The following is a 14,668-nucleotide window of genomic DNA, read 5'->3' on the forward strand; positions in this document are numbered from 1 at the left end:
ATATATTACTATCTCACCTAAGACTACTAACATTTCCTAGAAGACCCTGGTAATTTACCGTATTATCTCTCTTTAGGCCCCGTAACTCCCTGGTCGGTTACCGCGTAGCCAGGGGCCTACCGTACTCGGGGGAAAGCGAGACTAGAGGTTTGAGGCCAGAGGGGGGTTAGGCAGTTCGACTCGTTCGAGGGAGGCGAGCGAAGGTACTCTACATAAAACCTCAACTTGCGGCCGCGGCGGTAGTAAGCGGAGTCGCTGTACATAGAAATCCAGTGAATAGGGAAATCAAAATTGATATAAACCTGAAATTAATAGGTCATCTCCTATTATTTGGAATTATTAAACTGGTCACCTTCTGTTTTTTTGTTATTATTTCGAATTAATAAACTGGACACGGTGACCAGTGACCCCCAAAATTTTGAATAAATAAACTGGTCTGAGCAATTAATTAACTGGTCTTTGACCACCAGACCACCGTTATTTCCAAGGCTGGTGCAGACAACCGTTCTTCAAAAATTAACCTTTACCCCTCCATAGCTTCCACAAGGCTAAATTTGTACTCGTGTTTAGCGCCCGTTTTTCAAGCGTTTTCCTTTCTCGAGAGGAAATTGAAACAGCTGCTTGTGTTTCTAACGCGTCCCCCTAGGAGTTATAAAATGTCAGAGTAGTTACATTTACACCTTCAGTTACGTTAGATTAATAAAATACACCACCGTTACGAAAATTAAACCAAAATGGTTTGCAACGAAATTGAAACAGCTGCTTGTGTTTCCAACGCGTCTCCTAGGGGGGTTTTAGGTAGTATATATATCCTTTAGTCGCCCGAATCCTGACACTAGTGAATCTTCCCGGAGTAAAAAATGTAAGTTTTTAGGTGTTTTTATTGTTACAAATACTTAGTTTTTTTTCTAGGGAATCGTTTGTAGCCATACACCTTCTTTTGGCCATGATTTGGCCTAAAAATAAATATACCTCATCAAAACGGTTTTTGGTAAAAGAGGTAATTTTTTAAAGTTTTATATTTAATGTTTTATATTTAAAGTTAAATATCAACCTTACAGATTGGATACAAAACTTCAGATGATCGCGAAGACCTTATTGTTTTTCGTACACCGGCTGCTCAAAATTATTCGGGGGATGTAAACCGCAAAATGAATGCCATTAGCTACCATGTGAATAAGCTTCCCAAGGCTCAGGGACAATACGATATCGAGGCCGTCGATCACCATGTCTTAAATATAACGCGACTGGCCGAATACGTTATTGTCAAAGAACGGCAAACCAAAGAGTACCTGGGAAACTATATCGATCTAGATCGAATAATTGTGGCCACGAGATTCGAGTGTCCTAATTTCCCCGATTTAGAGCTACAGCCGGGAGAATTTCACCACCATTTTAACAACGACCATACGCGGTATGAGTCAATGGCCGCCATCTTTTGTCGGGAAATTTATATAGTATTTCTTATTTTACAGAAATGTGTGCGCCCATGAAAAGGCGAGGCAAGTGGCCGCTTATGTAAAAAGTATAGAGGGTAATCCCCTAGAATTATATCCTGAGGAAGAGGACGACCCGACACAATGTACACCGGCCACACCTCCTACAAACCCGGAACCTCCATCAATCCTTGGATTAATTAATCCAAGATCAACCAGACCTAGAGAGCTTGATCTCCGAAATGGTAATTATAAAATCAAAATATCATGTTTCTCATTTTAATTTTTAATTTTAATTACAGCTCAGGGAATCACTATCGTCGTAGAAGGAGGTAAAACTGTAACAGAAGGAGTATTCTATATTTATAAATTTCCATTAGCTTACGTGTTTAGGCCTAGGCAAAGGGGGAACCAGTTGTTTCCTCTTGACAGCCGGACATTTCCTATATTCCTACCTTTGTTCATATTATTGTATTATAATGTACACGCCCACCAAACTATGATTAGTCTGACCGCTAATATCATCGCTCATCCCCAGGGGGCGCTATAATTCTCTAGAATATGTATATATTGAGGAGTCTACAAGGTCGCGTGTGGAGTTCAGGAGAAGTAGCCAGGGGAATAGGACTGGCAGTTTTTATTTTAGTTAATTAAGGGAAGGCTAGAGTAGCCAGTCCCGCATCACCATCTTAGTTGTCTTCCGCATAGCCCGACAACCCTCTAGCGTTCTTGCTCACTTGTAGTTCGTTCTTCCTGACGAGACAGAGTTCTTTCCATTATTCCGAATATGGCCCTTCGTAGTTTGGTGAGTGTTAACCTTTCCTTTTGTGTGTACAAATTTACCTTATAACCTATTCTGTGATTAGGAGGATTGATGATACAAATAAAAATATTTGAACCCTCGAGACCGTGCGTAGACCCCATTTATTTAAACCTAAAGTTTCGAACCCAGGCTTACTGAGAACCTAATTGGTTACGAAAAAATAATTACAATTCTAATAGCATTTTTCATTTCTAGGTTCCGAGTTAAAAATTATCTTATAACACGTAATAAAGTTGTGTAAAAATTAAGTTGTATAAAAAATGGTAGAAAAATTATGTTGTATAAAAAGAATTGTATAAAAATTAAGTTGTAAAAAATTGTATAAAGTTTTATTAATAAAGCAACACACTGATCAAAAGAGGCAAACTTATTGTTACATATTAACATATCACTCAATTTTAAATGTTTCGGATAGTTAAATTGTTTTAACTTTATTGTTTTTAAAAAATATGCATTCAGACTTAGCCCAAAACCATTTGGTATAAATTTACATAGTAACACGCATAGAAATCTCATAGGTAACTAGAATGCTGCCGTGTAACTGGCAAATGGCCCAAACGCCGTGGCAGACGATAGCCAGATCTCAGCCAATCAGAGCTCAAAGAGTGGTTCTGCCAAGAATTTAATGTCACCAGAGAGAATGACGTCACCTATCTCCCGCTATAGTAGCGGATCCAAGGAGGATTATTATCCTCCTTGGTGGAACCACTCTACGGCTGAAGGTTCAAGGCGAACTGGCGTCAAGCTCGGCCGTAGGCGGCAGCATTCTAGTTACCTATGAGATTTCTATGGTAACACGCCTCCCTCATTCAGGCGGAGTTTCACCAGCTGTTTATCTCGGCGTGAGAGAAAAACGCGCGCGGCGCGCCACACCGCCGTGGAGAGAAAGCGTTTCACCGAGGTTCCCCGAAAAGCGCAGAGAGAGAGTGTTTCTCCCAAAGACTATTCATATGGTCTCCAAGGAAACTGGGAGGGCGATCAAAAATTCAAACCATTTCGCGCGTAGCTACTAAATAGGTAGCCATTTTGTTGGTAATCTCGTCAAAGCTACAAAACGTATTAGATTTATGCTTTAAAATTTTAAATGGCCCTAAACAAAGCCAGATAAGATTCTATGGCCGGGTTATTTAAATAAAATATCAAATTACGACAGAAATATCTACGAAAAGAAGTTAACAAAGCTTATCAAAGTTAGGCCTTTGCGGTCATCCTTTTTACAATTACCTTCACTATCGAATAAAATAAACAATTTTCGCTCTCCCTTAGTAATTGAACTACTCGAACAATTTTTAACCAGGCAGATAACCATTTTTAACGTTAAAATAATTCCTTAATCATTTGAAAATAATTAAAATCCGCAAACAGACGATTGAAACTGTTAACCCTCCCGTTTGACTAAGAAATCTACACCTTCAAAATGGCGGCAAAGAACCGTTCATTCTTGCTCAAATTAAATATTTATTCTTGGTTCTTATATCTATACTTGGAACTGCGTCATTGATGACGTAGGGATGCAAACTATGTATATAAGCTAGGAGGGAACGCGAAAGCGCTATTAAAAAATTCCTGCACGTTTTATACAAGGACTAAATGTTATAGTTGAATTAACTCGATAACAAAAAGTGGATTATTCATACAATGTCCTTTAAAAAGGGGGGATTTTTTAACAATAGGTACTTTGGTTTTTTTGTGTTTTTTTTTGTTTGTTATTTGTCAAGGATTACAGTAATGCAAAAAGTTTTAACCGCAAGTTATTATTTAAAAAGATATGATCAATGTAAAATTGCTACCGGCTAGCAATTTTTACAACGGAAAATACGACATATTTCGAGATTTCTGTATGTGTTGGATGAGGTAGAACTGATGACGAGGACGATTCTTTAAATTACTAGATTGTAATATTTTTTGGATAAAGTAGGACTGATGACGAAAAAGAAAAAGGCTGAAATGCAAAACAGTACTAACTTTTAAGGATTGGGAATTTTTCCCGTATTTCAACGCATTTTAGCCTTTTTTTAACCATACTTTGTCATATTATATGTCGTCTGTGTGATGTTGACTTATACAACGTCGAATGTATTCTAAGTATTGGCGCCTAACGGCGCCGCGCACTCACTACGCTCGAGCGCTGGGGGCGCGCGTTGTCTCCCCAACCCCATACTAAAAAAAGCTATGGGCCATCTATAACGCAACCTAGAGGACAGCACCAAGCCTGACGCATCAAGTATCGTCAACCCGATATTAATCCAACCTAATAATATAAATTATAGGAAAAAGCTCAGCTACGCTGAGGAAAAAAATGATATATAGGTAACCCTGGGCATTTTACTGCGGCTAAGAAGGGACAGGTATTAGAGAAGATAGTATCAATTGAAAACGCCTTAACTGGCATCTCACCTAATTAAGTGGTATCGTACCAAGGGACATTGTCCTAAGTAGAATCGTACCTAGTGGCATCGCCCTAAATGGTATAGTACCTAGTGACATCGCACTAAACGGAATCGTACCTAGTGGCATCGCCCTAAGTGGCATTGTACCTAATCTGGTTCTGAAATCTGGTGTGTATTGAGAGGGGAGTTTTGCTTTTCAGCCTATATATAACGGCCTTTACAAACTAAGTAGGCAAACTTTACCCGTATTTCATAATTAAATTTTAGTTAGTACACTCCTATTTTGAATTAGGATTGAAAGAATTTATAATATAATAAAAACGTTGATTCGTGGGCCAGTGCGCGCTGGATGACGTAAGGAGTAAATTTCAAAAGCCTTACCATTTTCCAATTAAGGTATGGCACGACGGCACTCTAGAGTTCCCAAGATAATCTTACGGTGACGTTACCAATTTTACTCTACCACTGAGAAATAATTTTTCCTAAAAATGTTATGCACTAATAAAGCTATTGGGATGACGCAAGGCAATGTTGAAAATGTCACTACTAGTGGGACTATATATTTTTAACGTTATAATATAGAATTCTCGATTTATTTTATGGGGATATATTTTGTATTTAAATGAAACATATAAATAGTAATAACACTACCATAACTAAAATTTAATTTTGAAATACGGGTAAAGTTTGCCTACTTAGTATGTAAAGGCCGTTATATATAGGCTGAAAAGCAAAACTCCCCTCTCAATACTCACCAGATTTCAGTACCAGATTAGGTACCATATTTAATAAATATTTTGGTGTTATATCGTTATTCAACAAACCCACCGACTTTCAGCCAGAATTAAAAGAAAATCCTGCATTTACACACTAGGCCAGGCACTTGGCTTTATAATTCGCTAGTTGACATAAAGAATTAGCTAAGCTAAATTTTATTTTTATTACTTTACTTAAAGTATTGTCTTGAACTGGATTTTTTCATTAGAACAATTTTTAGAAATGAAACGAAAGGCACATTGGAATTATAAATATTACCAAAGGAAGGCGTGTAACATTTTAAACGAACACTAAAATACATATATTTTGATTGTTGAAATCGCACATATGTCCCAATAAAAGCCCCTGTTAAACTCCAATGCGAGAGTCTGTAAAATAAAAGACAACGCTTTTCATGTTGCGGTGTAATTGATAAATTTCTTTAGTTTGCTTCCCTGATGGTGGGAATTAAAAATTCAGACAGTCAAAAGACAAAACCAAGAATGTATTTATTTATATTTAGGAAGAATGATTATGTTGCGACAATCGCCGGGCACGTTGAACCCCTTTCCCCCGTCTCGCGCGGGGGGAAAGACAAAACGTCACCGGCGTTTGATTTCCATCGCGTTAGGTGACGTAAATTTTAAGCAGCCAATTAAATACCGGGACTATTCGTTTTATTTTAAGCGGAGGAGCGTACTGGGGGGACCAACGGGTGCATTGAGAGAAAGGCTAAAAACCGTCTCGACATAGACATTCTCCCTAGGTATAAATAAATACATTCTTGACAAAACAAACAGTTGTAAAAAGGAATTATCACAAATTTTTCTAGAAAGGTTTTTCTCACAGGAAATAGTGTACCAATTTTGTAAGCTCATAAGAATTCTAATTTCTGCAATCGCTCAATTCTATACACCTTTTTTCTTTTGCATACCCAACTGGTGTATAGTAAACGAATATTTGGCCGTATTTGGACAGTGAATTATCGAGAACTGACTGACTTGAAATAAACTGGTCTCCAGCCACTTGATATCAAAGAAGTACGCCACAACTCCGACCAAGAGAATGTTTTTACAAGGGCTCTTATATTCTCCGGTCCCACAGTCGCATGGGTTAGACAAATATATGGCACTAGTCCAATGACAGCTGCTTTTCAATGTAAACCCATTAATATCGCAGTAAGAAACCTTTTCTGTCTTGATATTGAAAAAAGTATATAGTAGACGAATATTTGGCCGTATTTGGACAGTGAATTATCGAGAACTGACCGACTTGAAACAGTAGCGGCGCTAAGTCTTTTTCACGGGTGGGCTAAATATTTTGTGGCCCTTACCATTTTAGTTACCCCTTATAATTTGGTGGCAGCTGTGGCTTGCCCTCCAATATGTCTCTTATAGCTTCTACATATTTAAAAATTTGAAAATTTAACTCAAAGTATAAATTGCACTCTTCTCTTTTTTTTACTAAACTCGTCAACAACCAACAAAGGATTGTCTCTTAACCTATTAGATAAATCTCTATTTATAGAGAGCAAGGCTAAATTTGTTAATTGATTTTCAGACATTGTTGTTCTTAAAAATGATTCGAGTCTATTAAGTGTACTAAAACTACGCTCTGAAATAGTATTAGCAACAGGTATGCATAATACAATTTGGAAATATTTTACGAGATCTGGGAATGCCTGCTCGTATGTCAATAAATATTTATAGCAATCGGAAACATTTTGCAAATTTTGAGGTTTAAGATATTCATTGGTTTCAAGCTGCGTTTGCAAACTTTCGGTGTTTATGTTTTCACCGCTTTTGGTACTAAATAACATTTTAGCAACGTTGACCTGATTTTTCAGAGACTCCATTTCAAAATTAAATCTTTTGTAGTTTTGACAAAACGCAGTAATTTTTTCAACGTTCAAAAACTCGCTCGAATTTGGGTCTGATGCGCAAAGTTCTTCATAAATAGAACAATTTTCTAACAATCTTTTTTTCATTTCTAATACGAATCTATCTAAAATTTCAAAATAAGTTGCTTTAAGTTGGTCGCCAATAGTTTTGAACTCCGTTTCCCGACTTCCTATAGTACCCGTTATTATGGTACCTTTTAACCTTTTGTTTTGAATAATTTTTCTTTTCATGGGTACTTTGACGGAACTATTCTTTTCTGGTACTGGAATTGAGGCTGAGAGAGCTAATTGTTTCGCAACATCCCAAATTTGATCGAATCTTTCAGAATTTCGGTCTGTTTCTAACTTTTTTTATTGTGGCACCGCAAATTGCTACGGCTTGAGTTATAACTACTTTTGGATTTTGCAAATATTCAGACAACACATTTGTTACGCCTAAAATCTCATCTAATGCTACGACCATTAATAAAATGCTGAAATTTTGAAGCTGGGAATGGTACCCTCTACATTCGGCTGCTTCCTCAGATTTGCCACTTTCAATTAAGTTTTCTAAAGCTAAAACTACAGCATTATATCTAGTTCTAAAAAAATTTATACATTTTTTTTACTGGACCATCTAGTGTCACAACTCTGGGGTAATTTTAATATTAGATCGTATTCAAGCTCTTTTTGGGCCTCTTGAAAATACTCACTTCGAAGTGACGAATTACTTTGAAATGTATAAATTGCCTGTAACAAACCAAGTGTTTCACGAATTATTGGTACATTCTTACAGGTATCCACCAAAACTAAATTTAGGCGATGGGCGTAACAGTGCACATATGGACACATCCTACCCACAGCATCCTTAATCCTAATGTTCACTCCCGACTTACTTCCACTCATTACACTCGCTCCGTCATATGTTTGCGCTACACAGTTTGATATTTTTAACCCATTTGATAAAAGAATATTAATAATTTATGTAAATCAACAAAAGACAAAAACCTTTCAAGAACCTCTCCCTTAGTGGTGGTAAATCGAACACAAACACTTGGTTGTTCTACACCGCCTTTGTCCCTAGTTTCGTCAGCAATTATTGCGTAAAAACCACCCGAATCATTAATATCCTGAATAATCATTCTTTGAACAAGTGCACCACTAGTGTTAATAAGCTCGTTTTGTATAGACGGTAAAATAAATTCCAACGGCTCCCAGCCTCTGAAGGGTTTTTGAATTTGGGGGTAGGAAAAAAGGGGGAAAGTTTCTTGACAGCATGGCTGCCAGCCCCCCCACTTCGCGACTTTAATTTTCACTTAAGTCATTTCAACCGTTTTTCACGTCTATTACGATTGATATCAATTAATTATTTGTATTTTAATTTAAAGAATTCAAGTTATAGGTAAATTTACAGTTAAACAACCATTTTGTCTAGCTTTTATTCCCGAAATATAACGGTCAGTTTACTTAGATGGCGCCACGTGCTCTACGAAGAATCACGATTTAGTTAATTGTTACTCGGCGACAGTTAAAAATTGGTCTCTGCGCATGCTCCAATACCAACCAATCCGGTGTTCCCTCCCTGGCTAGTGTCCAGTTTTTAAGTGGCAATGACGGTTTAAAATTCCACCCCCATTTATTTTACCGTCTATTGATCCGTGGGTATATTTTGCTACATTGGGCATGCTATCTACTTTTTTCTTTAAGTCAGGTGAAATGCGCTTTAACAATTCTAGGATTTCAATGAAATTTCCACGATTTTGCTGATCGTCGTTCTCTCGATGCCCTCTTAACGCGATATCCTGTTGAGCGCATGTTAAAACAATTTGCACATGGGCGGATAAAACTTCTCTGTTTCGAATAGTATCTAAACGGTGTTGCTTATTTATCTGTGAAGTTATAGCTCCTCGTTTCTTAGACTGTAAAAAATGTATGTACTTCGTTTCCGCTAATTGGTGGGTCGATTTCTCGGAAGTAAAATGTTCGTGAAATTTCTCATTCATATTTTTCCAATTTTTAAAACCAGTTGTGAAATATGTTTTTTTACCACTGCTTGGAAAATGACGGCAGCAAAAACAGTATACCATGTCATTTTCTACAGAATATTCCAAAAAGGGATATTTTACATAATAAATACTATTGAAACTTCGTTTTTGACCCCTAATAATCGTTTGGGGAAATGATAAGAGCCTTGGTTGAGCGAGTGGAGAATCCATGTCGATACTAATGTCAGGAATAATTTGAGTTGCATTTAAATCAGATAGAGCAGGAGTTAAATGGTGCACGATACTGCTATTCTCATGGAGTTCTCGGGAATTCCTGGAAGCGACAAATGAAAGTGCAATGTCATTTGAATGGTTTGATTCACTTTCACTAGGAGCTCCTATTAAGATATTATCAATAACTGATTCTTCAATGCCTTCTACAACTTTATCGAAAACATTTTGACTCGTTTGCAACATAGAATGTTTATTTATAACATCGTTCGATTTATTAGTTGAAAGATTACTTTCAACATGAACCCCTATAGCGTCCTTCAATAAGCTTATTTTATTGTCAGTACTATTTTGTTTTGGTTCGGATTCTAGCGATTTGTTTTCGTTGTGGGAAAGTTATTTTTGTAAAGATTCAGTAGTGGTTGGTAAGTCAAGTTTGTTCGCAATTGCATTTAATTGAGTTGGTTCTAAGACTGGAATTGTTGTTTTGAAGTACTTATTTTTGAGAATTTAAAAATTCTTGACTGGCTTTTCGCTTTTTGCGACTTTGGCTTCCGGACGGAAATTTCCTCCCACTCATTTCTACAATTTTTTTTAATTTGTCAATACTTAAATAGTTAAATTTACCGGATATAATTATCTAAAATGTATCTCTAAAATCCTTCTAATTCTCGAGGAATATTTATCTTAGTAAATAATAAGACTAAGTTTCTAAGATATTAGAAAAATAACTAATAATAGTAATTTGCCTTGACATAGGCGGTTTGGAAAATATATATCTACTAATAGTTAGCTAGCCCTGAAAAATGCTTTTTGGAAAAATTAACTAGTCATTTAGCTAAGTGTTTATATTTTAAATAAGCGCATTAGGGCTTCTTTAAACCTCGAGGAGGTAGAAGTCCGCACTTGCTAAAATATTAGAACAGAAAAGACTAAACTACTTATAATTCGAGAAAGACTTTCAAAATATATATCTACTAATAGTTAGCTAGCCTTGAAAAAGGCTGTTTGGAAAAATTAATTATTAATAGTTAATTAGTCTTTAAAAGGCTGTTGAAATAATTTGAAATAAAATTAAACTATCAACTAGTCATTTAGCTAAGTGTTTATATTTTAAACAAGCGCATTAGGGCTTCTTTAAACCTCGAGGAGGTAGAAGTCCGCTCTTGGCAAGATAATAGAACAGAAAGACTAAAGACTTAAAATTCGAGGAAGACTTTCAAAATAGACCTGACTCGTTCTGGAGCTCAAGACGAAATGGAAAGAAATGTTTAAAAAAAAAAGCAGCTTCGCGGTCGAGCCTGGCATTGACCATATTTCGATAAAGTGGTGAAATCGAAAAACCGCAGAATTTTCCAGGAAGCGAGAGGAGCAAGGTCGTTTTATTGTTGTGGCTATCGACGCGTTTACTGGACCCCTTCTGAGCTTGTATCCGAGCGTCGGATTCCGAGCATTGACGTGCATGCCCGCTGGGGTATTTCCCGAAATTCCCTCAAGCCCCTTTCTTTTCTTTCAATTGTTCATTAAACTTTCTCACCATTTCCGCTCCCTTCGCCTCCCGAATCTATCTGTTTATGGTCTACTATCTTTTTGAGTAAACGAATTGATTTTTAAAGATTTTTCCCCCCGAAAAACTTTACTTGGCAATAAAAACATAAATAAATTTCAAATATGTGGCCTCTTAAATATAAATATGTGGCCCTTTTAATATAAATATGTGGCCCCTCTCAGAAATGCAGGGGGGCTAAAGCCCACTTCAGCCCACCCTTAGCGCCGCTACTGACTTGAAATAAACTGGTCTCCAGCCACTTGATATCAAAGAAGTACGCCACTACTACGACCAAGAGAACGTTTTTACAAGGGCTCTTATATTATCCGGTCCCACAGTCGCATGGGTTAGACAAATATATGGCACTAGTACAATGACAGCTGCTTTTCAATGTAAACCCATTAATATCGCAGTAAGAAACCTCTTTCTGTCTTGATTTTGACAAAAGTATATAGAAGAAGAATATTTTGCCGTATTTGGACAGTGAGTTATCGCCCTTACTAAAATTAAAACTGTAAAAATGACTGCCACAGTCCCAAATACATCCTGGCTTCAGAGTTAATTCATTCTTAATGGAAGTAAAAATCGAGTTTTATTTAAGATTGCTATATTTTGGTTTGTTTAAGTTTCAAAAAAGTTAGCAAAAATAAAACTTGTCTAAGACGTTTTTGAAACTGCCACATATAAACTTGTTTAAGATTTATTTCAGCTCTGGGAGAGTCTTATTTAAGACTCCTAAAAACGGTTAATTTCAGTTTAGTTTAAGTCTGATATTTCTCCCCTAAATTTAGTCTGGTTTAAGATGAAAAAGAAGGCCTTTTTAAGATTAAATTTAAGCGCATATTACTATGGCTATTTTAAACTTATTACTAGCTGCAAATATAATATTAATTTTATTCTCAATTTTATGCAAAATAATGCATATTTTAATTTCAACTTAAACTGCAAAAATTATGCATATGGTAGTCTCAACTTAAACTGCAAAAATAATGCATATGTTAGTCTCAACTTAAACTGCAAAAATAATGCATGTATTAGTGTCAATTTAAACGGCATAAATAATGCACATTGTAATCTCAAATTTAACTGCTAAACTAATGCATATTTCAGTCTCAAATAACACTGCAAAAATGACAGCAAATCTGGCTTCATTTAAACATTAATTTTATTTAATATCTTTCTCGATATTAGCTTCAATTCTATAAATGTGTGTATTGACAGCTTGTAACACATTTAATTCCTACAAAATTAGATACTCATTTAGAAAAAATTACAGTGGATTTAGAGCCAACAGGACCACTTTGTTCAAGCCGTTGATCTTCTTATTTGTCGAGAAAACTAAAGGAAACGATACTAATATTTTGGTTTCGAATTCCTAAGTATAAAATAAAAACAAATTGGATTTTATATCTAACTTTGTATGGGCCGCCGTTTATATGAATGAACATTCAAATAATAATTTCTTGAAATTAATTGGTTTTCTAGGAAGGAACTAAGTTACGCGATTTAAAGCAATAAGAAATTGTTAAGTCCATTTTTATAGGTTATTCAAAAACCGTTTCGGTTTTACAATTTTTGCGTTTAAATAATAAATCATTTGAATTTACCCACAAAACGGTTTACGCAATTGCAATAAATGTAAAGGCTCAGAGGTGTCGAGAAGGGGATGAATATTAAGTGAAGTCAAAGGTACGCCCAAAGGGGGTTGGGAAACGGAAGCCCCCTTGTCTACGCCGCTAGAGCTTCACGGAAATCTTAAGGCACAAAATGAAGAATAATTCTGTAACTCACAAATTTTGTTGAAAGTGCCAAGAGAAACATTTTGTTAAATTCATTAATTGATCGTCAAAGTTAGTTTTATAAATAATGTACTGCCAATCTTATATAAAGAATATATCAAAGTTTAAATAAGGATATTTTACACGGCATATTTTTATTTCATTTATGTTTTTAAGGCTGTATTTTTAAATCTAATTCAAGACTCTTTCATATCTTATCTTTTGAGATTTATGTTACAGTCTTATTTTACATTTGATCTAAATGGGAAATAATCTAAAAACAGTCGTAGTTAATAGCTATTTAAGTCTTATTTGAGTTTTGTAACAACAACGAGTGTCAAGGGAAGAGTGACCTTTATTTTAAAAACATAAACCTCGTTAGGTACAGGTGGCGCTGTACATGCGCCGTCTATCGTGACATCTTTCTCTTTTTATTTTTTTTTACAATGAATTACTTAAGTATTTTAACGAAACAACTTTAAAAACGCAAAGTTCAAACGCGCGAAAATAAGTTAAACAAAACAGGTAACAGAACTAACAAAAACCGAATCGAGTCGGTGGCTTCACGACTCTTCCAAAACGCGTGACAGTAGCGTTGGGCAAGACGTCTGGAACCTCAGGAACACTGGACACAGGAACTGACGGTGATGATGGCACCGGTGGAGATGTATATTAACGCAGTTCTGGTTTAAAACGAATTTACATCTCGGGTAATATTTAGCGTGCTCTTCCATCGGAATATCGTTTTTTTTTTCAGCATAGCAACTCTCCAGCACAACAGAAGCACTTCACACAATCTTTGTTATACGTGTAGAAGAGACCAGCTTGCGCCAATTAAAGCTCTCACGTCTATGAAATCTATCGGGAAATCCTTAAACGACTGTAATCTTAAAAATTCAGATCGCATGGGTCCTAAAAGCCAAAAATCGTTCGTTTCGCGAAGCACGGGAATGTTATCCGTAGTTTCATCCTGAACAAATTTGCAATTCGGGAACCGTTGGATGTGAATTAGTAAAGGTACATCCCCCTCTTTCCAATCGTTAACCAAACCATCGCAAGCGAAACACATGACAATTTTTTTATGCCCAGTGTAAAAAAATCCAGCGTTTGCCAACTCGTTTACATTTAAAACGGTTGCTGGAAAATTGGAGTTGAAACTATCCTTTTTCTTTCAAAATGCATTTTTACGTATTTTAAGCTGGTTAAAAATTTAGCACCCGACGATAAATTGTAACACTGGCGTCACCTAGCAGTAAATTGTAACTGGTGTCACCTAGCGGTATTTATCCAAGTCTTACGGAGATGGACAACTTAAAACCGCTACCTAGTGGTTAATTATGGTTTTCAAAACACCGGGAAAAAATAAATATATAGTTAAACGGACGAGCCATGTCATATATTAACTTACCTAATTTTAATATTTACTGTTGACAATTACTATATTCAATTCGTTTAACCATTATTATTACTAAGTCAATAACAGAAAGTGTAACTGCAAATGTTTTCAACAGTAGTTTTGACGACAAAGTATTTCTTAAATTTGTTAGGCTTAGCTTTTTACTGCATTATTAACCGAAATATCAACATTAAACTAACATACAGGAATATTCGTTGGTCAAGTATTTAAACAATGCTTACGTTAATAATGCAGTCGTTACAATCAGGGTAGTGTGTGCTGCCACTAAGTTCTTAATTTACCCCTAGTGGTGAAAAATGGCAATACTATAATGTTCTTTAATATTATTACCCTCGGTCAACGAATGAAGTAACGTCCGTAATTTCTTACGTTTAAAAAAGTTCGATTTACCCCTAGTGGTGAAAAATAACAATGCCACTCTAAA

The 14,668-nt window shown here is 36.0% G+C and overlaps 1 protein-coding gene across 2 annotated transcripts; it reads left to right on the top strand.

Annotated features, from left to right (window-relative positions):
• The first annotated feature begins 439 nt into the window (after positions 1 to 439).
• On the top strand, positions 440 to 2,571 carry LOC149943448 (uncharacterized). 2 transcript variants are annotated; one of them, XM_090175256.1, is made up of 6 exons: positions 440 to 862; positions 913 to 1,000; positions 1,062 to 1,414; positions 1,476 to 1,681; positions 1,739 to 1,768; positions 2,455 to 2,571. In XM_090175256.1, coding segments are annotated over exons 1-6 (705 nt in total). In that variant the 5' UTR covers positions 440 to 860; the 3' UTR covers positions 2,481 to 2,571. The 2 variants fall into 2 exon arrangements, with proteins under 2 accessions (XP_090031382.1, XP_090031381.1); XM_090175255.1 differs by lacking the exon at positions 2,455 to 2,571 and having other exon boundaries at positions 445 to 862; positions 1,739 to 2,341.
• Positions 2,572 to 14,668: the final 12,097 nt, after the last annotated feature.

The sequence above is a fragment of the Leiobunum rupestre genome, chromosome 5 (genome assembly GCF_980474605.1).
Source record: "Leiobunum rupestre chromosome 5, qqLeiRupe1.1.hap1, whole genome shotgun sequence".
In the NCBI taxonomy this organism is placed as follows: Eukaryota; Metazoa; Arthropoda; class Arachnida; order Opiliones; family Sclerosomatidae; genus Leiobunum; species Leiobunum rupestre.